Source organism: Microtus oregoni, unplaced genomic scaffold (assembly GCF_018167655.1).
Source record: "Microtus oregoni isolate MIOR12 unplaced genomic scaffold, Mior012 000006F_ref0000085, whole genome shotgun sequence".
NCBI classification, from domain to species: Eukaryota; Metazoa; Chordata; class Mammalia; order Rodentia; family Cricetidae; genus Microtus; species Microtus oregoni.
Genome location: NW_024543065.1, coordinates 15,450,714 through 15,477,438, shown reverse-complemented (window position 1 = coordinate 15,477,438; position 26,725 = coordinate 15,450,714). Strand labels below are relative to the sequence as shown.

General features: G+C 36.4%; 1 protein-coding gene across 4 annotated transcripts; it reads left to right on the top strand.

Moving 5' to 3' along the window:
• On the top strand, positions 1-25,123 carry Hsf2 (heat shock transcription factor 2). Of its 4 annotated transcripts, none has more exons than XM_041655029.1 (13): positions 1-210; positions 5,689-5,797; positions 5,941-6,068; positions 7,542-7,666; positions 9,538-9,613; positions 11,433-11,494; positions 12,587-12,674; positions 14,595-14,740; positions 15,179-15,418; positions 16,048-16,153; positions 20,663-20,716; positions 23,122-23,206; positions 23,662-25,122. In XM_041655029.1, exons 1-13 carry the CDS (start codon positions 118-120, stop codon positions 23,955-23,957), a joined length of 1,608 nt encoding a protein of 535 aa, XP_041510963.1. In that variant the 5' UTR covers positions 1-117; the 3' UTR covers positions 23,958-25,122. The 4 variants fall into 4 exon arrangements, with proteins under 4 accessions (XP_041510963.1, XP_041510964.1, XP_041510966.1 ...); XM_041655031.1 differs by lacking the exon at positions 1-210 and adding an exon at positions 1,047-1,144; XM_041655030.1 differs by lacking the exon at positions 20,663-20,716 and having other exon boundaries at positions 23,662-25,120.
• The last annotated feature ends 1,602 nt before the right edge of the window (positions 25,124-26,725 follow it).

Genomic DNA, 26,725 nt, shown 5'->3' with positions numbered 1-26,725 from the left:
GCCGCTGCCGCCGCCGCCGCCGCCGCCGCCGCCGCCGCTACCACCGCCACCGAAGCCGCAGCTGAAGCGACCTCCGCGTTCGGGAGTAGAATTCGGAATCCCTGCGCCTGGCTAACAATGAAGCAGAGTTCCAACGTGCCGGCTTTTCTCAGCAAGCTGTGGACGCTGGTGGAGGAAACCCACACCAATGAGTTCATCACCTGGAGCCAGGTACAGTCGGGGATTCGGTGGCCCCGGGTGTCCCTGACGAACCGGCTGGGCTGGGCTCGGTGGCTCCCGCGGCCTGCGGCGGCGGCCTGCGGCCTCCCCCTCCTCACGCGGACCCCCGGCTTTGTGTGAGCCGCGAGCCGGGCCCGGCCGGCCGGCTGCGCTCGCACGGGCCGCGGTGGGGGAGGGGCGCCCTGGTAACGGTCCCGCCGGCCGGCCCGGGCGCTCGGAACCGGCCCCGCAACCGCGCGTTCTGCACACTCATCCCTCGTCGTCTGCTCGCTGCGGGCGCGGAGGTCGCTCGCGGAGCCGCGGGCGGGCGGGTGGGTGAGCGCGCGCGGGTCTTATCTAAGGAAATCACCTCCGCGGCGGGGATTGCTCGCCCTCTCGTCGGGGGATCTTTTATGATGGTCAGGGTAAAGGGAAAATGGACAGACTCAGACTAAAACTGCGTAGAGGTTGACCAATTATTGTTTGGAGACTGGACCATTTGTTTAGTCGGCTATTTTTTTTTTAATGGTTATTTTAGTGAAAAGTGGCAGTAGGACCATGCTTGGTAACTTCGTGGGGCGTTAAAAACGAGTCGTTACATTTCACTGAGTGGTTGTTGGCGGCGTGTTATGTGGCTGCCTTGATCAGTTTCATCCAGATTCTACTTATAAATAAAGATGACCTTAATCAAGCCCGGTATCTCGCCTGGTCTAAGTTATGCGTAAGATGGATGCGTTGCCTAGGTGACCCAAGGAACCCTCCCCCCCATCCCCCCACCCCCGTTCCACACAAAGGTTCTTTGCCCAGTGATTGCTTGCATCACTAGTGCCTTTGCTTTAGTGGGCGCAGTTCTTAGATGATCAGAATGGCTTTTTGAAGGGGATTGGCGGCTCTTACTGGAGATGATCACCTAGTCGTGGGTATTCTCATGTTTACAGTTTTGGAGGTAAGTTAGTGAAAACTAACCGCTTAATACCCAGCACTTGCTAAGTGTAAGATGAATGATATCTCTTTGTTTCTGTGTTCCTTTTTGCTATTAAGCTACTTTTCAGTTTTACATGCCTTTAATAGCGAACAATAGAATACCTGATAGCTTGACAACTATGTCACTGAATTCTGCCTAGTATTAGTGTCATTTTGGTCTTCTAAACTAACTTCTAGAATTTCCTTTTCTTGTGTAAGTATTGTCACCTAGGTGTCCTACCCCTGAAGGTTGTGTATATTAAGTATTTGGTGAATTTGGTACATCGGTGCAAAGATGTGAAAATAAGGAAAGCAACTACCAGCAGGTACTTAAAATAAACAGATGTCTCATGCTATTCGTCAGTCGGGAGGATTAAAGGTTGACAAGACTGGATCAGTACGGACTGTTACTCAGCTGTACTTTATTGTTAGAAATTGGGCTGCAACACTTTCCCCAACCAAGCTAAGTTTATTGAACTTCCTTAGGCTTGTGAAAGGCTGTCTAATAAATTCAAATTAGACAAAACATTTTAATAACTTTCTTTCGAATGGTTTGAAATGTGGAGAATTTAAACCAGTGCTTAACTTGAAGTCTTACTACTTCTAAATGAAGTATTTTTATTCATCTCATTAAGTCTCCGTTTGTATTTTAACTGCTCATTTCTAATACACCCATAGGACAGTCAAAATGTAAACTCAGTAGGGTATTTGTTCTAGAGGTACAATTAGTTCATAATCTTTGAATCAATGAAACTGCTACAAAATGTAATGGGTTTGATTGGAATGATGTCACTGGTGTCCTGGGATAACGATGAGTGTGGCCTATCTGGTCATATTGTAATGTTAAAGGTTGGACAGCCCTGATGGAATACTATTTGAAAAGTGTCTTAGGGATCATCTAGATGAACCTAGTCCCTTTATAGGTGATTTCCAGGCTTACTGGGGACTATAATGCTTGTGTGTATGCAGGGTAGAGAAGACTCCTAACAAGGTTCTGAGTTCCAAATTCTCCCACTATCTGCGGTGTACTTTTTATACAGCCTGGCACTTTCTTTACTTTTATATCAAAGTGTTGCCCTGTACAACTAGTAGGAAGTTCTAGGTAATGTTATCTGGAGCAAATCCTAGTTTCTTAGGACAGATTTCTCTCAGTTTTGCTGTCACAGATTTTTTTCCAGAAAGCAGTGCCAATAGTGAAAGGTAACATTTTAAGTTAATGTTAGATGGACAGCTGAAATACGTTATTCTCTCTTTTTTTAATGTTTTATTTTTAAGTGCACACACACAAAATGAAAATAAATATTTTTATTTTAAGCGTGCGCGTGCCACACACGCACACACGCACACGCACACAGAGTGCAGGTACCTGTAGAGGGCAGGGGAGAGAGTCAGATTTGCTGGGTTTATGGGCTATCATGAGCCTACCCACATGAGTGGTAGGAACCAAACTGGGTTCTCTGAGAGCAGTTTGAGCTCTTGACTGTTGAGGCTTCTCTCCAGCCCCACTGTGACGTAACCAGCATTCCCTCTCGATAGCTGTGCATGAGGTGTTTGGTTACTTCATCTCTTTGTCAAAGAGAATATTACCATTCTTGGAGATTTCCAGGGTGGTAGGTAGGAAATATTTCCTTAAAAAAACTTTGCATTAATTTATATTTCTGTTAGTAATTAGTGAGTTCTAAAGTTTTCTTCTATTTATTAGACTCTTGGGTTCCTTTTCTGTGAAAATTTTGTATTGTCGATTTTTATTAATATTTTATTGTTTATAGGAGTTCCTTATAACAAGTATATAATTACCTTTTTCTTGTAATTGCATATTTTCATCTTTAAAAATCTTTTGAAAATTAAGATAGTTTAAAGTTGAGACACTTAATGTATTGGGTTAAAGGAGTATTAACTTTACAATGCTATATTTGTTTTCCTTAGATTCTTTCATTTTAATATTTAAAGGTCCCATGTGTTTAGATTATTTATTATTGGGATATTTTACTCTATTGTGGTTCCAAATTGCCTTCTTTTACATATTTTATGAAGAGAAATGTGCTTTTTCTTTCCCATGGCTTCAGTTTATGTGGAATAAACTTTTGGGGGTAATTTGAAGGATAAATCTCACTTTTTTTCATTCATTAGTTATCCAGCATCTTTATTAAATAATCATTTTCTGGCTGGTTTATACCATCACCTTTGTGTGTATGTGTGGTTGTTTTTTTTTTTTGTAAAATAACATGAAAACAAATTAAACATTTTAGCTCTGTATTAGTAAATGCATTTTTTGTTAAAATAAGGTGAAATCAAACATTTTAGCCGTGTATCAAATAAATGTGTACTTCAATTATATTACATTATCATTGCCCAGCTGTATAACAACTTTGATCTTTCCAAACTGAAATTATGGCTTACTTTCTATTGCTGTGATAAGACACCATGATCAAAACAACTTACAGAAGAGTCTATTTGAGGCTTACAGTTCATAAGGTGAGTCCATGACCATAAGGGTGGGGAGCATAGCAGTCACACCAGCATGGAATTGGAACAGTAGCTAGGAGTTTACATCTGATTCATCTGAGAGCTAGCTGGAAATGGTATGGACTTCTGAAGCCTCAGAAAGCCCACCTCCCAGTCACACACCTCCTCCAGCAAGGCCACACCTCCTGGTCCTTCCCAAACAGTTCTACCAACTGGGGGCCAACCATTTAAATACTTGAACCTGTGTAACACATGTCAAATTCTACTTGAAAATCTGAATAACATTTCTCAGTATTTCTGTACCACATTTTGTTCACCCATTGATTAGATGATGGACACTTAAGTTGCTTTCACTTTTTGAGTTTTGTGACATATTACAGGGATCATGAGGTGCCAGTATCTCTTCAGGTCCTTTGTTAGTTTTGGAGTGTTTATATAAAATAGGAATTTCTGGCTCCTTGGGTAAGTCTGTTCTTTCTGTTTTTTGTTTGTTTTGAGCAACTGCTGTCCTGTATTCAACAACAGCTGCAGTGTCGTCTGTCCCACCATCAAGTCACGCCTCAAATTCCTTCACACCTTCAACACATTATAGTTCTTTGATAAAGTCATTCTAAATTGCTGGGAAGTAGTGTTGTGTTAACTTTTGTTTTCCTAATGATTTGTGAATGTCAGGCATCGTTTATGCACTTATTGGCAATTTTGAATCTTTGGAAAATGATAATCAGAGTCCTTGCTCATTTTTAATTGGATTTTTGTTGTTTTTTTGATATATGTCTCATACCTCATTTACAAATCCTTTGCCCATCCTATGGGAGGGCTTTTCCTGCTTATCGATGTTCAATATGCAGAAGTTTTTAAACTTGATATGGTCCCATTTTTTTACATTGCCTGTATTTCAGTGTTGTATTCAAGACTTAATTTCTAAATCAAACATCGTGAAATTTTTCTCGTGTGTGTGTGTGTGTGTGTGTGTGTGTGTGTGCCCGCGCGCGTGCGTGCATACAAGTTTCTCTGTGCATCCCTGGCTGTTCTGGACTTGGCAAGAACTGCCTGCCTCTGCCTGCTGAGTGCTGGGACTGATGATGCACACTATAGCGGCCTGGCAAGATTCAGATCTTTGATGCTAATGTGTATAGTTTTTAGTGGCTATTTTGAGTTAAGTTTTGTACATGATGTCAGGTAAGAGGTCAACTGTATTGTTTTACATATGAGTATCTTGTTTTCTCAATATTAGTCTAGAAGCCAGCCTGGCCTGTGGCAGTGGTGATGTAGCCTGTTGTAGCCCCTCATAGGCTGAGTCAGGAATCACAAAGTTGAGACCTGCCTGGGCTGCAATTCTAAGACCCTTGCCTCAGAAACTAAGGGCTGGAGAGGTAGGGCTTGGAAGTTAAGAGCACTTGTTTTTGCAGAGGACAGAGGTTTGTTTCCCAGCTCACATGCTGATGCACATGTAACTCAGTTCCATGGGCTCTGAAGTATTTTCACCTCCACAAACACCAGTCATATTTGCGGTGTATGTACAGATATTTATTGTATGTGCCTAAGTGTTTTGCCTTTAATTGTATGTGCCTAAGTGTTTTGCCTGTATTTTTTTTTTAGAAAGTAAAAGGGGGTGGGTGCTAGAGATAGTGATCTAAATCCGGACACCAGCACCACACCCTATTCAATGAATTAATCTCGTAACCAGAAATCTTTCGAAGCTCTTTCATAGTTTTTCAGTGTAATACTTACATATGTTATGGATACTGGTAAAATAGTGATTTCTCAATTTGTTTTTGTCAGTTTACTTTAGCTTTAAAATAACTTAGTAGTACTGTCTACATATTAGGCCTTTTGTTTAGTAGACACACTTTTAATGTTTCTTCACAGAGTTTGATGCAGCCTTTGGTTTGATGCTGATACCTAAAATGTTTTTGTAATTACAGGATTCTTTTTGTTACATTATCAAAAATAGATTGTTGGTCTGAACGTATCTAGAAAGGTTTATTTAGATTCACATATATAACTTTGTCAGAGGACCTTAGCTGATTGACGTTTGTGGGCTTTTTGTTTGGTTTTTAGAATGGGCAAAGTTTTCTGGTCTTGGATGAGCAGAGATTTGCAAAAGAAATTCTTCCCAAGTACTTCAAACATAATAACATGGCCAGCTTTGTGAGACAACTAAATATGTGTGAGTATGACCAGCGGTTTGCCTTTAATGCTACTAACCTCTGTTTAAGCCAGTTTTTCTCACTAAAATAATGAAGTATATTTCTGTATAAGCTTTATTTTTCAGTTGTCTAATTTTAGTATGTAAATTTGAATCTTTGTCAGACGGCTTCCGTAAAGTATTACATATCGATTCTGGAATTATAAAACAGGAAAGAGATGGCCCTGTTGAATTTCAGCATCCTTACTTCAAACAAGGCCAAGACGACTTGCTGGAGAACATTAAAAGGAAGGTAGGTGAGCTGCTGCTGGCATGCATCAATGAGGTTATAGACCTGAGGAACAGACTGGGTATGGCGGTGCACACCTGTAATCCTAGCACTTGGGAGGCAGAGGCAGGAGGATTGCTGTCGATTTGAGTCCAGCTTGGTCTAAATAGTGAGTTCCAGGCCAGCCTGGACTATGGAGTGAGATTCTGTCTCAGTAACCATCACTACTAACAAATATATAGATAATGAAAATGAATGTTGAAGAAATACAGAGATAATCCTTATAGAGATGAACTAAACTAATAAATCTCTGATTAATTGTTCATCTGTCCCGACCACTTACTTCAGACTCACCTGTGCTGAGAGTAGTACAGTCTTCACTTTAGGGAGAGAAGGAAAATACTCACAATATTGTGACAGGGTAGAGTTACCCATTGTCAAGGGAGGGTTTACTCTTGAGTTTGCAGAGAAAAGAAACAGCTATCTTCTGCTAAAATGAGATGTCTTAGTAAATCCATAGGAGGTGTATAAGAAAGAAAGAGTGGGGATATAGATAGTCCAGTGATGGAGCATTTCTAGCACCTTAAAATTCTTCCTTCAGTTCCTGTCACCAAAAAGTGGGAGGTGGTGGTGAAAAGATGGCAGGAGACTACCTATAGCCCAGTGGCTAGAAATGTAAGTCTACTTAATCTAACACACACAAGGCCTTGAGTTCAGTCCTGAATACCGCAGAATAAAAACAAAAGGTGAAGAGCCCATGAAAGAAAATTATCTAACATGCAGCTGTATTACTACATAATTTTAATTAATATGGAATATGATGTGATAAAGAGGCTTGGAAATGATAGGAAATTCAATTAACAGAGGGAATAAAAAAGATATTTGTACTGATATTTCATTTGTATTTTAATAAATAAAGCTTGCCTGAAGATCATAGAGTAAAACAGCCCCACTTATCAGTCGTATAGACCAGGTAGTGGTATCACACACTTTTAATACCAGTTGCCACACTAGTTTGACATAGAAACCGGGTGATGCATTCCTTTAATCCCAGCACTAGAGAGGAATATAAGATGGGAGGAGACAGCTCACAGACACAGTCTCATTCTGAGATTGTTGGAGGCAGGCTTGCCATTTTGGACTGAGGTAGAGCTAAGAGCCAGTGTCTGATTGTTTTGCTTTTCTGGCTTCAGGTTGAACCCCAATTACTGTCTCTGGGTTTTTATCAATTGTGCTACAGATTCCTATATTCCTGCTCATCCCAGTATGGTGACTTACTCCTAAGTAGACTAGGGAAAGGGGAAAAATTAAGTGATTATTCCTTGCTTTCTCTTGTATTAAGCTATGCAATTTGTTCTTGCTCTAGAATTTATCTAGAAATTATAACCACATCTCACTTCTTTAATAGGATACAGAGACTTCTCATAATAGGAAATTTTGAATTACAGTCATGGGGGCATAGTATATATTTAATTTTTTAAATTTGTATTTTGGAAGGTTTCATCTTCAAAACCAGAGGAAAATAAAATTCGTCAGGAAGATTTAACAAAAATTATAAGTAGTGCTCAGAAGGTTCAGATAAAGCAAGAAACTATTGAGTCCAGGCTTTCAGAATTAAAAAGGTAAAAATAAATCCAAATATAATCCTACTATTAAGGAAGTTGGGGAGTGTGTGTTGGGGTTTGGAGAGTGTCTGGTGTTTTACCTTAACTCTCGGTGTTTTGTTTTCTGTATCACTTCCCTTTACTTTTAGTTTGTAGATGTAGACTTTAATTATGGTTGTCAGAATGTGTAATGTTGCCATGAAGCTTGTCTTGTTTATGAAATGGCAGCTCTTTAAGATAATGTAGTAAATAAATTCTACATAGATTAGTCTTCATATGGTTTCACATGGAAGTGAGGGCACCTTAGAAATCACATATAACTGGTTGATAGTGTAGTCAATAGTTTAGCAAAGATTAGTTCTCCTGTGGTCTTCATACATAAATGACTTCTTTAAAATGTATATGTCATTGTGGTCTGTCTATTAGGAAAAAGTAGGGCATTGAAATAACACACACACACACACACATACACACACACACAGAGTTGTCCTACTTGATCCTGACACAGACCCAGGAGAGGGTTACACACACCTCTTATCTTCAAAAACATAACTTATCTTGTTTTACGACATTATTTAGTAGTATTTTCTCAGCTGACACACTGTTAACTTATAGAGTAGGTATGTTTTGTTCTTACATATACAAGGCATTGTTTTAATAGCAAGAGAGTAGTTATTTCACACAGTCTATCTTACAGTTGGGCTGTTAAGTTATTCCTGATTCAAATGTTTTCATTATGAGTGACTTTGGACTTGGATTCCTTGTTTGAATAAGCCTTAAACTTTCCAATTTTACTCATTTTATCTAACTAGTTTGCTGTTTGCTCTGCTTGTTTCTGCTAGTAGCATCCTGTAAGCTAATTCAAGATTTGATCATTCAGTCATTCTTTAGCTCTTAGAGATAACCATCTTCTGCCTCAGTAGACAGGTAGCAGCATCTTTAAATTTGATTTTGAAAATATATAGTGATTATTTAGTAAGTATTAAAAACTATTTCCTTTTCTGGTACTTCTATGTGTGAATCTGCCTTTTTTTGTTATAATAGTACAAATAACTTGAAGGAAGATAACTTTTGGGAGATTAATAGAAGTTAAAATTAGCTAATAAGTCGAATTATCCTTATTAGTTTGGCAATTTTAATAATGGCAATTTTGATTTTACAAAGTCAAAGGGAAAAGAATTATAGCTATTGGGTAAGTTATTGGACATCCTTCTTTAAAAAGACTTAGAGATGTTCTTTGCCTCCTTAGAGGGTTTGATCCAGATCTTCAGATAGCTTTAGGGCCTAACAAACTAAATTTACTTTAATAGTTGCAGTTATCTATATGATGCTGGGCAAAGGTCCTTCACTCCATCTATATAGCAAGATTGTGATTCTTTTACCTAGCAGTGTTTATGGAAGTTTAGGAGGTGGTTCGTACACATGAGATACTAAGCATCTCCAGAACCTGTCATGTGCTGGTCAGGGTTCTTCCCTTTGTTTCCGGAAACAGTTACCAAATCTGTATATTCTTGCCATCCTGCTTAAACTTAACTTTATTTTTAAGCAAAAAGCACTAAGTCCAGTTATCAAAAGGTGTAAATTACTTACTACTGTATGCATGCAAGTATGGATCTTAAGGCTCTTTACAAGTATTGCTGTGACGAGTAGATAATACAGTTGAGAAGAAGGAAATAGAGCTTAGGAGAAGCTTAGTTATTTCGTATTTGTTCTTTAGACAAGGTCTCACTGTATAGCTTAAGCTGCTCTTAAACCTGTATTTCTCCTACCTCTGCCTGGCTACTCCACCTCTGAGTTGTTAAGGTCTCTGGATTTCTTGATTAAAACATGTGGCTTGATCTTCTGACCAAATCTTTGTTGTTTTGGTTTATAACTGAACTTTAATACAGTGAGAATGAGTCCCTTTGGAAGGAGGTGTCAGAATTAAGAGCAAAGCATGCACAGCAGCAGCAAGTCATTAGGAAGGTAAGAAGCTTCCCGGCCCACACTGTACTCTGTTTTTGCTTGATAGGTAGACAGTTTTACTGTCTGGACTATTTTGTTGGTGTTGCTGTTTTCTCTGATCGGCATAGTTTTAAAGTCATTTGGCCAAATTGGGAATTCAGCGATGTTTTTTCCTGTGTGTGCTGTAATTGGACACCTAGTATAAAAATAGTTTAAAACATAACAAAATAAATTTAAGATACTGAGCTGAAAATTAATGGAAGAATTAGAATCTGTCCATGGCATTATGTCCTTGTCATTTAATCTCTACATTCCAGCTTCCATTTGCTATTAAGAAGCGAAACCTGAGAGAAATTATGGTATCTATTTTTTGCTTATGAGTAAACTGGACTCATAGCAACAGGTTCCTTTGAGGGAAGGGTAAGGGAGAGATAAATCTTGTTCCTGCTTGAAAAGGCACTTGAGCTAAAAATAAGCTTATGAATGACAGTTGGATCTAGTGAACCAGGCTTATTGCAGAGAGTAATAGCAGTTGTCACGCTGGGCCTATGATCAAAATAGTGTGCTGGTTTTGTAAAATAAAATAGCATTAAGGTTAGACGTAATTGAACTCAATTCTGTGTTTCATTCAAGTATGTGTGTTTTTAAAACTTCTGTAGGCAGTTCTAATGCATGGCCCTGTTAAGGATAATTGAGTTAAAATAACAGGTGTTTTTAAGTGCTTAATGAAAAGCTCTGTTCATATTTTTCACAAAACAGCATTTTGCTTCAGTATTAACTAGTTAATCTGCATTGTTTTATTCAAAAGCAAAGATAGTGAAATAATTAACTAACAGAACTTTGGTTTTTACCAATTTTTCTGCTCAACTTTGAATATGCTATATAATAAATAAACTTAGTTGATGATTCTATTTTAATCATGTTAAATTTTATAAGATATAAAACTCTACAGAGTCTAAAACAGTTCTCCAATCACTTGGCTTTTATTCAGACATTGTAGCACTTCTTGTTGCTACCGACTGTCTTCACTTGACATCTTTAGTAGGAAGCTGACGATAAAATTTTAGGTCATCCCCTAAGCCAGAGGGGTTCTCATAAATGATACCTAGAAGGCTAAACTGTTAGTTAATACAGTCATTGCTGGACCCCACCAGAATTTAGATTGGATATTTCTGTAGTGAGGTTGATGACTTAAATATCTAAGAACATACTAGAACAGTGCCGCTGGGCCATATATCTTACTTAAAGAAACAAGCTTATAAAATAAGGTTTATAACTTAATCAGATGCTTAAAATTTACTGTCTGTTAATTGGGCAAGCGTATTTGTATTGCAAAAGTCGTATTTATAAGATTGGCCAGTACACTCTTTCGAACCTGAAAGTTTATGATCTGTTCTGAGTTAGTAATTTTGCCACTAATTAGCTATCGAACACCAGTTTCTGTGTCATTGCATCACACTTTAGTCTTCCTGATAAAAACAGCAAATCTCTAGTGTTAATTTGTGAGAAATTACAATGATTTGGCATTAGTTGGTGTGTGTTTAGAATCACTTATTGTGAACAATGCATGTAGGCAGAAAGTGGGGAATAATGATCTAAAGTATATGTAAAGATTTGATACAGCCGGGTGGTGGTGGCGCACACCTTTAATCCCAGCACTCTGGAGGCAGAGGCAGGCGGATCTCTGTGAGTTCGAGGCCAGCCTGGTCTACAAGAGCTAGTTCTGGGAGAGGAACCAAAGCTATATACAGAAACCATATCGAAAAAAAAACAAAAAAAGATTTGATATAATGTGAATAGAATCTTTGATAAAAGAATTTTATTTACATTTTCCTTTCAGATTGTCCAGTTTATTGTTACATTGGTTCAGAATAATCAACTTGTGAGTTTAAAACGTAAAAGGTAAGTTTTTTTTTTTTTTTTTTTTTTTTTTTGCCTTCCAAACATTTTAGTGTTTAATCATGACTACCTGTGTTTGCTGAGTATACATCTGGTACCAAAGCACAGGTGCCGCTTGTTAAATTATATTAGCGCAAAGTATACATCTGGTACCAAAGCACAGGTGCCGCTTGTTAAATTATATTAGCGCTTCAAGAGTGATATCACAATGCTTAGGAAAGTAGACACTTTTGAGATTGTAATTTTCTTCAGATTTTGGGATATTTACATACTAAAAGTTTCTGTCTGAACTCAAAATCTATTTATGTGTTAGGCATACTTCATGTGGTCTGAAAGTAATTACATCTTCAGTAATTTTGTACATGAGATAGTTTTATGTACTAAAAAAGGGTTGAGGTTTTACGTTGATACCATGGCCTGTCACGTAAATAGAAGTGACTTTTGCATTCATGCCATATTAATGCTCACAGGTTTACTGATTTTGGAGATAAATGCAGCCGATTTATTCTCTATGCCCAGCTTCATGCTGATGCTTTTTTGAGAAGTAAGGTAGACTAGATGGTCAGTTTGCAGACTCAAGGGTCTTACTGATAATTGAATTTCATTCGTATTGACAGTTTAAAGTAGCATTATGTCTCAATGAGGAGAACTCTTTAGATTATGTCATTTGTTGTGAGGAAGGGAAAGAACCAAATATTTGGTTTATTTTAAATATAAGTCGACCCAATCTTTTAAAATCTTAATGATAGGCTGTATTACTTATAAATATGTTAGCTCATAATGCCATTGTTACACCTAAACCAGAAGACTAATTGACAAAAGGCATAGATAGAAGGGAAAAAAGATGACCTGGAAGGCCAAGATCTTGTGGTAGTGTATAATTGTCTGTGGCTTTAATTGTAAGATACCACTTTAAAAACCTAAGTGTATGTTGTAAGGAATTGAGTAGTTCTAAAGAATTTCTATTGTATTTTTATTGGAGGTTTTTGTTCATTTAAGTAAGTTTGCTTGAGGTGTTGTGAGCAAATTACTAGAAACATTAAATTTCTTTTATTTTTTTCTCTTTTGGAATTATATAAATATTCTTATTTACAGGCCTCTTCTTCTAAACACTAATGGAGCTCAGAAGAAGAATCTATTTCAGCACATAGTCAAAGAACCAACTGATAGTCACCATCATAAAGTAAATTTTAATGTATTTTATATTTATTGTCTCAAACTAAATTTTATTATGGCAGTGTTTCATGCAGTCAAAGACGTTTAGTGAATAATAATGTAAGTGCTCATCCCCAGCTCTATTAAAGCATGACGTTTTCATTATTCGCTTTAGAGTAATTTTAAGAAATACATCATTACAAATAGTTGTTATTTCCAAGCTTTAGTATTTGTTATTGCCATGGGTGTTTAATGTGTGTGGACTCAGGAATACTGTTGTCATTTGGCATATATCTAAATTTTATATAAATGATATTATTTATATACTCTGCAGTATGACTTCCTCCTTGGTACAAGGGATTGGTTGAATGCAGGCCTTTTACCTTCTAGGCCTGCAGTGTAGCAGTGAGCTGTAGCTCAGCAGTACAGCCTTTTTGTTACTTTTGAAATTGATAAAACAAATGGCGTTTGTTGTGATCTTGTATAAATTAAAAAGTGTGATGATGTCATCACGGTGTGATACAACTGTGTGAAGTCCTGCTGCCTAGTTCCTTTTCATCTTCTATGATAAATTTGTATTAATTAGGGTGCTTTTCTCTGGCAACTTCTAATATTTTTATATATTTCTGTTTTTCTATAGACTTCTAATTGCCTATTAGTCTACCATCAAACTAGTCTAAGCCTCTTTTTGTGATACTGCTCTCTGATTGATAATCCTGGTTTTTTGGTTTTTGTTGTTTTTTTTTTTTTTTTGATAGTGCTAGAGATCAAATCTAAGTTCTTACACAGCAAGGAAAATGCTGTGTCACTCTTGTTAGTTTGAATGTTAAGGATTTTTAAATACTGTGTCATATTTATTACTGAACAGTTGAGGTTTTATTTATCTTTAGCTCTCTGGTACAAAACAGAATTAACTTTTATTACAATGTTCACCCACTTCTTTTTCTAAACCAAGTAGATGTAACTTGATTTTTGGATTGAAGGCTTATAGAAGTAAATGAGTGTTTTGGTTTGGTTTTTGTTCATTTTAGTTTAACTGAAATTTATGTATTTTTCAAGTGTTTTATATATTTTAAATGATTTTTTTAAACTAGAATTTGTATATTTTAAAGCACTTTACATCTCTTACCTTTGTCATCTAATATCAAACTTCAAAAATTTTTGCATTATAATTTACTTTTAGGGAATTGAACTTTTTAATGTAACTGACCTGAAAGTACCTATACATTTTTCCTTTTGCTTTTTTGGATCCTTGGGGTTGAACCTAGAGTGCCATGCTTGTTAGGCAAGTATTGTGCCACTGAGGTATATCCCCAGCTACCTTTTTTCATTTTGTGATAGGATCCCACCACCTCACTCTGTAATCCAGGCAGGCCTTGAATTTTCCTGTCTCAGCTTCCTCAGTTGCATAATAGCCTGGGCCATCACACTGCCTTTGTAATTGCATCTTCACATTAGAAAGAAGTTGTTAGTAAAATAGCCGAAGTGGTCTTTAGCTGTGGAATTGTTGAAGCTTTCTATATCTTAGTGAAGCTATTTAATAACTAAGAATAAAACCTCTTTAGACCCAGCAGGTTCAGATAGAACAGTTGCTGTCAGTACAGTGGCCACGTGATTATACTTGAAATTTCTGAAGACAGAACCTGTTCACTATCTATAAAAGTTCTTTAGAATTTGAAGATCTTCATAGAAGCACGGTTTGGGCATGTCATCTTCAGGGTCTCCTATAATAAAGTAACTTGTTGCTAAGTAGAATATGGATATATACTTCATAACTGTAAAAATGATATTATAATAACTCATTAGTATGTGAGTCCCAGAAGGGCAGAGGACAAAGCTGTTTTGTTTACTATGCTCAACATTTAGTAAGTAGGATGGATCCAGTTTGTTTATTTGATGATATCTTTTGTAGTAGTCTATATGATCTTGTTTTCTCCTGATTCTTTAGGTTCCACATAGTAGGACTGAAGGTTTAAAGTCAAAAGAGCGGATTTCAGATGATATAATTATTTATGACGTTACTGATGATAATGCGGATGAAGAAAATATTCCAGTTATTCCAGAAACGAATGAGGATGTTGTATCTGATCCCAAGTAAGTGATCATTAGATAATATTTGGAAAAATATCCATCATTATTCTTACCAAATGACTAAATTAAAAATTTTTGAAAAATAATTCTTTTCCTATATTTGGTTTGAAGTACTAATCTTTTTCTTATATTTGGAGTATTGAACCAGAGAAACCCTAAAAGAAAGAAAGAAGGAAGGAAAGAAGGAGGGAGGGAGAGAGGGAGGGAGGAAGAAAGAGAAGAAGGGAGGGAGGGAATAGAAAAATAGATCATTTTTATTTGGAGTTAAACCTTTTTTCTTGATTCTTAGCGGTTTTCTGTCTTACGAATTATCATAATTGGTCTAAACTACTCATTCCAGAAAAGAAAACGTTTTAATCTGTGTTTTGTGAATTTTATCAGAGAATGAAAATAAATTTGCCTTTTCTAAAATTGTAATTTTTTTCTTATATTGCTGATTAGCTGTAGCCAGTATCCTGACATTGTAATTGTTGAAGATGACAATGAGGACGAGTACGCTCCTGTCATTCAGAGTACAGATCAGAATGAGCTAGCCAGAGAGTCATTAAGTTTGGGAAGTGCTGGCAGCAGCTCCCTCATGTCTAGTGCAGTCCAGATAAATGGCTCATCCGGTCTAACCTCAGAGGATCCTGTGACCATGATGGATTCCATTTTGAATGATAACATTAACCTCTTGGGAAAGTGAGTATTCATCTAGATGTTTTTAATTACTTTTTAATAATTTAGTTCAATAATAAACCTGAAGTTGATATTAAATTTCTGTAAATTCAAAAGCAATAATGATAGTGGTACAGTGATCTTCCTTTTACATGCTTGACCCCATCTTTTCTCTTTTTCTATTGATCAAAGTTGAACTCCATAGGCAAAGGGATCTAACTGTCCCGTGAGTAGTCTTAGAACTTTGTTGAGCAGTTCTTTAGATTTTTAAAAATTCTTGAAAGTATTTGTGCTACTCTACCAATTCTGTATACTAGTGTAATTTCTTTTAAGGGACAGATTGTATTAATAGTGTAGTCATTTATAGTACAGGAGTAAGTGTGAATATTAGGAGTTTTAGAGTAGAGAGATAAAGAAAAAAGGGGAAAGCACACCTTTATGTTAGCACATCTTTTCTGAAAATACTAAATTTGTGTAAAAGACTTGAGTTTCTCAATTTTCAGAAATTACAAATCTTAAATGGGATGTTTTCAGAGCTTGTAAGAACTTAAGAGTCACTAGGATGATTCTGTAGGGCTAGATCACCAGCAGTGGTTTGGAATGGAAGAACAAGAATACTTAATAAATATGAAATTGTTGTTTTTTTTCTTTAGGGTTGAGCTGTTGGATTACCTTGACAGCATTGATTGTAGTTTAGAGGACTTCCAAGCCATGCTCTCAGGAAGACAATTTAGCATAGACCCAGATCTCCTGGTTGATGTAGGTACTTTGCATAATCTTTACTATACTGGTGGTTTGTGTACTTATATATATTGTTTAAAGTTGATACTTTTTTTGTATTCTAAACTTTTTGCGTTTTTCTTATTTAATGATTTTTATTAGGAAGTGTAACAGGCGGACATAGGGCACTGGGGTGTGACCACTGTCTACCTCTGAGAAGCACTTGCCCATTCTTTTCAGTATTACCACTACTAAGTGCAAGTTTTATCTAAACTTGTTACTCTATGTATATTTTATTCTAGAATAAACTGTCATTGAATAAAGTATCTTTGAAAATAGTAATAGATACATCTAGTCACAGAGTATCATAGAGACACTTGTTAATACTTGGAATTAACATTTTCTAGTAAATACTTTTCATTATATTTGTTATATTTTGTATGTCTTGAGTCTGATTCTCTTCTCCAGTCTTTGTCACCATCTCTGTGAACTTAACTCCAATATTGTCTGGACTTACAATCTTTTCTCTGGTTTCAGGCCCTAACACCTTCTTACCCATTTTGATTTTGTTCTCTTCATTCTTGATACCCTATCCAGAGCTTTCTAGATTCATCTAACTTTGTCCTACTCACGCAAAGCTTGTTCTTTCCTCTCTTTCTAAGATCTGTTTTTCTAAGAAATATTTTTTTTTAAATATTTATTTATTTATTTATTATGTATACAATATTCTGTCTGTATGCCTGAAGGCCAGAAGAGGGCACCAGACCTCTTTACAGATGGTTGTGAGCCACCATGTGGTTGCTGGGAATTGAACTCAGGACCTTAGGAAGAGCAGGCAATGCTCTTAACCACTGAGCCATCTCTCCAGCCCCTCTAAGAAATATTTTGCCTTACAATGAACTTTCTTTCAGATCAAAGGAATCCTTAGTATTACCACTTTAAGAACTTCTTAATGGTGCTAAAAGGAATTAGTCCTCTTTTACTTTTCAGTCTGATTTCTGGTTAATTAATCATTTGCATCTCTTATCATAAAATTGGTCTGCCACATAGCTTAAACACCCTTCCCAATTGTCAGTACCACACAGGACTGTATTTCACTCTTTAAAGATTTCCTTGCCATGCTGATCTTGGTAAGTGAATTAAGCTGCCATGTGCTACCCATTTCAGCCTGACAGCAATAATCTAACAGTCCTTTTTGAGTCCATCAGACCCATTCCCAAGTCTGAATGTGGGTGTTAAAATATAGTCGTTTATGTTATCTACAATTCTGTGGTCTTTGGATCCATTTAATTTTATGTTGAACATTTATAGAATTCGTATTCAAACTTAAATATTCACTGTGCTCCAGGCTTCAAGCTGTGGCTCTTTGCAGTTTTGTATCCTTTGTTAGAGAAAATAACTTAATGCCTCCTTAACCCAATTCAGTTTTCTGTCCTTGGGTGTGTGTGTCTGTTTGTCTGTCTGTCTGTCTTTGTCTCTCTTTTTCTGTCCCTCTGGGTTTGTTTTTGCTTTAGTTTTCTTTTGCTGGACTGGTGAAAGATGACTTGTTTTGAATTAGAAAAGTCTGAGTTATTTCTCTCTCTCTCTCTCTCTCTCTCTCTCTTTCTCTCTCTTTCTCTCTCTTTCTCTCTCTCTCTCTCTCTCTCTCTCTCTCTCTCTCTCTCTCTCTGTGTGTGTGTGTGTGTGTGTGTGTGTGTGAGAGAGAGAGAGAGAGAGAGAGAGAGAGACAGGGTTTCTCTGTAACTTTGAAGCCTGTCCTGGAACTAGGTTTTGTAGAGTAGGCTGGCCTCGAATTTAGAGATCCATCTGCCTCTGCCTCATGAGTACCGAAATTAAAGGCATGTGCCGCCACCACATGGTTTGAATAGTGCTTCTTAATATTTAACTGGCCTTAGAAAACTTAGCTTTCTTTTTTTAAGACAGGGTTTCATGCATTTTTGTACTTGGTGTGTAGCTGAGGATGATCTTGAACTTCTAATCTGCTTCCCTCCTAAGTGGTAGGGTTACAGGCATGTACCCTTAGATCATTACTTTTGCTTTACACTTTGGGGTGATTAAACACAGACTTTGATGCATGCTACTCAGACAATATCAACTGAACTTCATCCCCAGCATGGAAAGGTGGTCTTTCCAGTTTCTTCATCTATTAAATAGGGCTAATGCTTAACAGGAAGAGCTATTGGAGGAATTACAAATAACTAACCCTACTATGAATGCTGTATTTTAGTACTATAGAGTAGTCTACAAGAGGATTTGTTTTTGCTTTTGAAACAAGATCTTTTATAACACAGAATGCCTTGTATTTAAGCTTCTGCCTCCCATGTGCTAGGCTTATAGGTGTCTTCTGTATGAGGGTCTCACATCTTTCTTTTGTCTTCCTAATCAATTCTATTTCCAGAAGAACTTTTCTTTTTTCTGATGTCTTCTACTTTGGGGCACTCCGTTTTGTATCCTTTTTTTTTTTTCTCTTTCCTATTTCTTGTCTTTCTGTTCTTCCTCTTTGAAGACATTTTGACATTATCCTGTTCTGAAATGTATGTATCTCTGGTTCTCTGGTTCTTAATACTTTTAAATGCAAACTTGGCTTAAATCCTACTCCGTGACTTTGGGATGCCTTATCTGCCTGTCTTTAGATTATTTAAGTTCAATGCCAAAATTTTCTGTATTCCTGAAAACAATGCCCATTTACAGCATTCTTAATTTTTACAGTAATATTAACTTTCCTGGGATATATATTACCAGAATCACTTTGATTTTCTTTATCTCATCACTAGATACTTTTTTCAAAACAGCATTGACAAACTACCTTAATTTGTATTTTAACTTTACTCAACCAAGACTTATCTCTCTCATGAATTAGATTATAGTGTCATAAATTTTAAAATCTACCCCTGGCTGCCTCGTTCTCTGAAATGGATGGTGAAGATAATCAAGATATAAACCAAATGCATTGTAGAGTTCTAGCTTCTCTTTATCAAGTTCAGTTCTTTCTTATATCAGGGTGGAGCCAATAGGAAATCATTGAGCCTTAGAATTCACGAAATTGTGTCAGTTCCTTATATGTGAATTGGTTGTGTATATTTTGTACCATCTATCTTGGAGTATGTATGAGATACTCCTAAGTCAATGAATAGGGTTTTGAGGCAGAAAGGGATAAAACATTGCTGACCTTATTCAGGTACCACCCTGTCTGTAGGTACAAAATTACATCAGACTTCTCTAGAATAGTCATAGTCACCTGCTGTGAAAGATTTGAGCTCCTTACCTCTTCAGTAGTCAGTGGGTGATATGAAAAGAGAGGGAAATAACAGAAGCGATCCAAGGATTTTTTTTTTTTTTTTGACAACTGTGGTCTTTAAAGAAAGGAGTCTTTCCCTGAAAGTAACCCTTCACCCACATTCCTGTATTCTTATAAATAACTCCAATACATTCATTGGTTTATAAAAAGAGAGAGAGAATGAAAGAAGGATAACTGTGATAACTATGATTTCTGCATTTCATTATTTGAACCACTGGCTTTGGTATTCTTCTAAAATATGGACCTAATGTCTGTTTCAGTGCTCAGTCTATTCTTAGGGATCTTATTCATGGTAGAACCTGAACTCATGCACTGAATGGCTTTGCACTGCTTTTTCTAAACTTTTGTCTAGAACTGTTCAAGTCAGAACTTCTGTTATTTGCGTTGCTCTTAACCATTTCTAGAATATGCTGTAACCTCTTGGTGTTACAGTAGTAACTCAGTACTGTCTTCCAGACCGTCCTCTTGGGACATAGCGCCATCTTGTGTATGCCCGCGTCTGTGCTTCCCTTTGCTCTTGTTCTCCATGCTCTCTAGTGTGTATTTAAGCTCTACTAATTGTGAAACTGGATTGTCTATGAGTAGACTATTTAATGTTAGCATTGTCTTTCAGATTGTAAGCTCCTAGAGAGCAGAAATAATGGTTTTTTTTTGGGGGGGGGTGTCAATGATTCTTATTTTGAAGCTTATGACTTAAAGTTGTATTTATGAGTTGTCTGGGCTATGAGTACAACTCATTGGCATTATTTTGACACTTAACATCTTCCCTTGATACGTGGAAAATAAAATGAAGTAGGTGTTTTGTCAGAGGCTCCACCTGATGTGTTTGTTAGGTTTCACTGTCCCAGTAGGTTCTGATTTTGTCATGTAATTAGCAGGTATTATAGGAATGCCTAGTTTCAAGACATGAGACAGCGTTTGGTGCTACATATGCCCCAGGACGTTTAGGAAGAGAAAAGATATGAAATTAAATAGAGATTAAGGGATAGGAATTGTGGGAAACTATCTCAAATGCTTTGCACCCTGTACAGACACCCTTACAGCATAAAATTCCATCTAGTGCATGGCCAGCTTGCTCTGCCTTTGCTTTCTTTCTGCTTTCTCGCTTTTCCAAACTTGTTTCAATCTGTGGAAACCTCATAGTGTAGGAGTGACATCCCTTCACTCAACATGGTTGTATAAAAATTTTTAACACACAAATCTTTTAAAATATTTTTTAAACTTACCATCTTTCTCGTTTGGTCTTTCAGCTTTTCACTAGTTCTGTGCAGATGAATCCCACAGATTACATCAATAATACAAAAGTAAGTTTTAATTCATGTTGCTCAGGACCCATAGCTATAAACATCTGAAAAAGTCCTAGTACACATGGATAGAAAGCAGTAGCACTCTCAATTACAGAAAACATTTTATATTCTTACCTAATGCGTGATTGAGATAGTAAAGTACTAGATGGAAAATTAACACTTGGTTCTGGGGTCATCTTCATTGCCCGACTCTGCTGGTACATGTGGGATTCACTCTCTGTGAAAATTGGCCTCAGTGCTGGGAAATTACCTGGCCTTGGCTTGTTCAGATACTTCTTTGAAACAAAAATAATTAAAATTTAATTTCTGCATTTTATATTCTTTCTTTCCATAAACAATTTCTCAGCTTTTTCAGTTGAAAATAACTGGTTCATTTTTCTTCTTTAGGTCTATTAATTAAAAACTAGCTAAAGCAAAGGCAAATTTTGTTGGCTAGGAGCTTTACCTGTATAAAGTTTTTTTTTTTTTAATTAACCAAAAGAACTTTTTCAACAAATAGGAGCTCCAGTTGGACTTAGCAAATTCATAGGAGATTCTTAAGGACAATCTGTTATGGCAGATGCTTATAAATTTTTATATAGCTTAATTACCTTGACTAATTTACTCCCCATATCTAATATGTATACCTAATTATCTTTATTTTTTTTTACTGATTACAAAACAAATCAAGTTCAAATTCTGAATTAGTGAAGTCAGTTACATTCTTGTCCTATTAATCTAAAAATGACACATCTCAAATAAATATGAATGATTATAGAGTTGATAAGTTGAAATTTTCTATTGTCATATGTAAGGAGATCACCTGGCCAGTTTTCCTCTATTTTGAAGGTTTGTCTTGTCTGATGCAGAGCCTCTCAGAACTCTGAAATTGTAGAGTAGGACATTCATTGTGCATTGTTTGGGTTATTGATATATGGTGCACTATTTCTGTAAACAGCCAAACCTACTAGGTTTTATGGGTGTTCTATGTCACAACTGTGAATGCTGTAATTATAGGTTAAACAGGTATGGGTAATGCATATAAGAATGTGTTGCAGTGTTTTGATGGACATTATAAATCAAAGCAGGCAGTAAGCCGAATTTCACTACCATTTACCTAGGCTTAAAGTATGAATATTTTATCAGTATATTGAGTGTTAAGTCACATCGTATTTTAATTTAGTGATATGCTTTGCTGTTTATTGCTAAAACTGAGTCATTGTTCTTCGATAATCCTCTTTATTCTAGAAACAAAAAACTTAGAATTTTCAGAAATAATCAGAAACAGAAAATTGCATATTGCTTTCTGATCTTATGAAAAATATATTTTAAGGCTGATGTTTTATTACAGTCTGATTCCAGAGTTATTGCAAATTTGGTATTTTTATCACTTATCCTTTTGCCCATGACAAGGGTATATGGACCTGTAACATAATATTTTCTTAGTCTGGATACCTTTTACTCCTTAGTGCTGAGTGGCCACTACTAAATGAATAAGAACATGGATGGTAAAAAAAATAAATTCATAATCTTGGTTCTCAGATTAGAGTACCAACAGCAGCATCCTTGGTAAATACCTTTTTCAAGGAGAATAAAATGTATTAACATTTGCGTATTATGACTTCTAAATGATGAACTACTTTTACTTAAATATTTGTAATGGTTTAGTTTTCATCTTATGGTCATTATGCTTTACTTCTACCAGAAGAATGTAGGAATTTTCCATGTTTGTTAACCCATACATAAACAGCATGTAGAAATGTACTTAGGATTATCAGAAGTAATTGAGCTTCGTCTGCAACTCAGAGTTTGAGCACTGCTGAAAAGATGGCTGACATCTTAGCAACATTGTAGATGTAAGTCCTCTTAGAATCAGAACGGAAGAAGACAGTGCCTGAAGAATCAACAGAAATGAAATTAAAGAACCTAAGGACAAGAAGAAGCCATCACAGTTGAGGCTTCCAAGAGCAGGGATGTTTACATAGAAGTCACTGTGTCACCCTTTGCAACTGTTGAGTGCATTTTTCTCTGCTAGCTCTTCTGGTCACATGAAGAATATTATGCGATGCATTTCTAATCAAAACTGTTTAAAATGTATATTTAATTTTATCCTCATTAGCATGTGATACCACCTGTATTTGATTTATTCCTGTCTTTAGTCTTTGACAATTCTTTCTATCCTGTACTGAAATGCTTTTTTTTCTCTTTTATTTTTGTGTACTTTATTCTAACCCTAAGGACAAGTTTCTTAGCCAGTCTGGTTAATTCCAGTGAGATTTTCCTCTTTAGTTCATCCTTTCTGGTGCTCCCCCTTCCAGTATATTTTAAATGTGTTGATATTATTTTATCAGTTTTTAAATTTTGGTACCCTTAAAGATGTAAAACAAGTTTTTATATTATAATTTATTATTATTATTTTTTAGTCTGAGAATAAGGTATTAGAAACTACCAAGAGCACTGTCATTCAACAAGTTTCAGAAGACGGGAGGAAATCCAAGTCCAAACCAGGTAGGTATGCAAGTAGTCTGAATTCCTGTAGGACGTTTTTTGTTATTTTGCTTGGTTTGTTTGAGTTTCAATACAGAATTAAATGCAAACCATAGAAATATTGTCATACCTAACAACTGAATGGGCTAGGCTCTTATGTAGCATGTGCAAAGCGCTGGGTTCAGTCCTACAATTCTGTAGTTCAGCACTACAGAAAACAAACTCCATACAAAAAGACGGACTGCTGCCTTGACTTCGTGGTGGTGTTTCAAGTTTCTAGTATCAAAGCAAAATGTAAATGCTGAGGTAATGGTTTCTGTACTTTGAATTTTTTGCCTTTTTTAACATTAAAAGACAAATGTTATAGCTAAATTGAAATTAGGTTAACTTTCCTGGCTTAAATGTTTTAAAACTTAGTGTTATAAAGTATACAATTTCTTATTTGGGTATATAAAATATTTTTCTGATCTTTATAGATAAACAACTTATCCAGTATACTGCCTTTCCACTTCTCGCATTCCTCGATGGGAACTCTGCTTCGGCTATTGAACAGGGGACTACAACAGTGACATCAGAAGTTATACCCTCTGTAGATAAACCCATAGAAGTTGATGGGCTTCTGGACAGCAACCCGGACCAAGAGCCAACCCAGAGTAAGCTTGTTCGCCTGGAACCGTTGACTGAAGCCGAAGCTAGTGAAGCCACTCTGTTTTATTTATGTGAACTTGCTCCTGCACCTCTGGATAGTGATATGCCACTTTTAGATAGTTAAACCCCAGTGGACACTCTATGTATATATTCATCAAAATGATGAAGTATTTATTTTAAAGTATCATTTGGTACTTTGTTTTGTAAGTTACTTTTTGTTTAATCAGATACTGTGGAATAAAAGCACCTTTTGCTTTTCTCGCTAACCACACTCTTGCAAAGCTTTCAGATGTTACTTGGCTGCTTAGGTGTATAAGTTTTAATGCACATTATTGGAATATATTAAGTTGAATTCAAATGGCCATTTTTCTCCAATTGTAGTAATTTGGATTTTTATATGCAAATATGACCATTTAATCCCAGTTAAACTTGTTTATTTTCAATTCAGTTAAAGTGTTTAGAAATAAAGGTAGGAAACTCTGGTCTAGTTACTTTTGTTAAGTATTTTTAACTAGGCTTATTTTTAAAACTGGGAACATAAAGTGCCTGTATCTTGTAATGTTTCATGTCTTTTGGTTCAGAGAAATGCCTCAACAAAAAAGGCCAAGTATACACGAGTAATCACTTAGAAGTGATTCCAGCTCCACAAACAGAACGTGGAGACAGGTTGCATTAACCCTGTCCACTTAGACTAGTTTAAGTATGTTTTCTGGTTGGTTCTTTTAAACCATGGTATTTAGTAAAATAAATATGACTAATGTTGAGTACTAGTATTTGTTGTGTCGTCTTTGGAGGTGGTGTCTACATAAAATGATTTTTCCTTCTCATGGGAAGGAGGTGGCTTTAAACTATGTGTTGTTCATCTTTATCTCAGTGTGACTCAAGTCAAGATCTTTGTGCTTTATCTGAAAACATAGATTGTCTGTTGCAGTAATGAGGGAATATGATGCTTTTATTCTCATGTATTTTAGTGTTCTTTGTTTTAAAAGTATACTGGCTTGCTTTTTATGTTTCTAATAAAGAACAGAGAGAAAAAAAAATCCTCTCGTTGCAAATCAGATGGGAACATTATCAGTGGATGCCACCAAATGCCTATATTATTTGCCCTGATACAAGAGAGTCAAATCAACTTGTCCTTTTCAAGAATTGAAAGGCTAGGGTACTTTAAAAGTTCAAGAAGTCTACACTCAGGCAGAGGGCAAGAAGTAGTGCAGTTAATACCTACATTTTACATATTTATGAAGTAAAGCACTTCAAGAAGACTTCTCTATTGGCCATATTGTACCTCAATATTAGAAATTTTCTTCCATGTGCTAAATTAGAGATCTAATAAATTAACAGGAGAAATCCAGTCTAGCATTTTCCTGCTCTTTTCTGACATCCCTCATTCAGTCCTCTATTCCTTCTCTGGCTTCATGCAGAGAAGTACAGCTTCTAAAAATACTCATTCATAAAAGGAACAGACTTGGCTTTCCAGATCAGATAATAGAGCTACCCAGCCCTCCTGCATACCCACTTTACACTAATCAGTCATCTTTATTTTCTGAGCTTTGGAAGTTGGTTTGTTAAAAGTTTTTAGTGTTCAGTGATAGTCTAATTTTGTGAGCTGCTAAACATAAAAAGGTAACACAAATATCTTTTATTAGGATAAACAGGATTCAAGGTTTATAAAGGCTGCTGGGCATCAGTTTTGATTTTTTTATTGATATAACAAATGTGTATTAATATAAAGGAGAATTTGTTAAAATAAATGTTAATTCTTTTAACCTTCATAATTATATATCTGAATTTGGCTAGTCATCAGGTGTTGACAGAGGTTTCTGTGCTGCAGGGCCCTTTCATCAGTGAAGCATTCTCATCTTGTGTCCTCAGTGTCTGGGTGATGACTGCAGGCTGAGCCTTTCCCCTTCCGAGAATTCTCCTATATGGTTGCCCTGCCTATACCTCCTGCCTGGCTACTGGTCAATCAGCATTTTATTAAACCAATACAAGAGCGTTGTCCCACAGCAATCAGGCCATGTTTAATTTTTCTGAAAGAAAAATATCAGATTAGACAAATGCTAAAAGTAACAGGCAAACTAGAAATGAAACTGATCCTAGGTGCCACCTTACAAAAGATTAGGCCTGATCTGTTTAGAGGAATTCGGGTCTTTTCTCCTGTATAAATGTTGTACATTACTGAACAGCACAGCAAATATGTAAAAGGAAGGAGGTACAGGTTGGACAGTGCCCTTTCCAAGTGACTCAGTTGGTCTGAACCCCTTTCTCAGACCAGCTGGTTTTTGCTTCTTCCAGGCAGCTAGGGCTGTCTGGATCTTGGCAGCTTAGCTCTTTTCTGCTTTTCAAATTGCTTATTATGGCAGGAAGGGGCCTTGTGATTTTGGTTTTAAGAACTTCTGAAGCAATTCTAAGTTTTTCTTCCTGCTTAAGAGCTTCTTACTATAGGATGCATTGTTTTAATCTGAAAAGAAACTTAGATAATAGGGGAACTGTTTCTTTTGACCCTGGCTGTCTCCAGCAAATAGTCTTTGGTCTAGCCATGACATCTTACATACATACTCAGGGGGAAAATTGGGCCACAAAGAAAAATAGGGAGTATGGTAGGTACACCAATCAATGGGTTCCAAAGTATAAGATGGATTATATTGTTTTTATTGAAAGTTACCTTAAACAGAATTGGGTATACAGCTACAAATGCTCTCAACATCTATTATTAACTTTGCTATAGGTTAGAGTTTGGTTTGCAAAGGCAAACTACACGTAGTATTTTAAAAAGCAATTTCCAAAGTTTTTGTTTTATACTCACCCAGATTTTGAGTTATTACTTGCTTCCTTACTACTTGTACCACTTGTACCCCATGTTTTGTCAGTCACACACTAGTTTGGGCTATT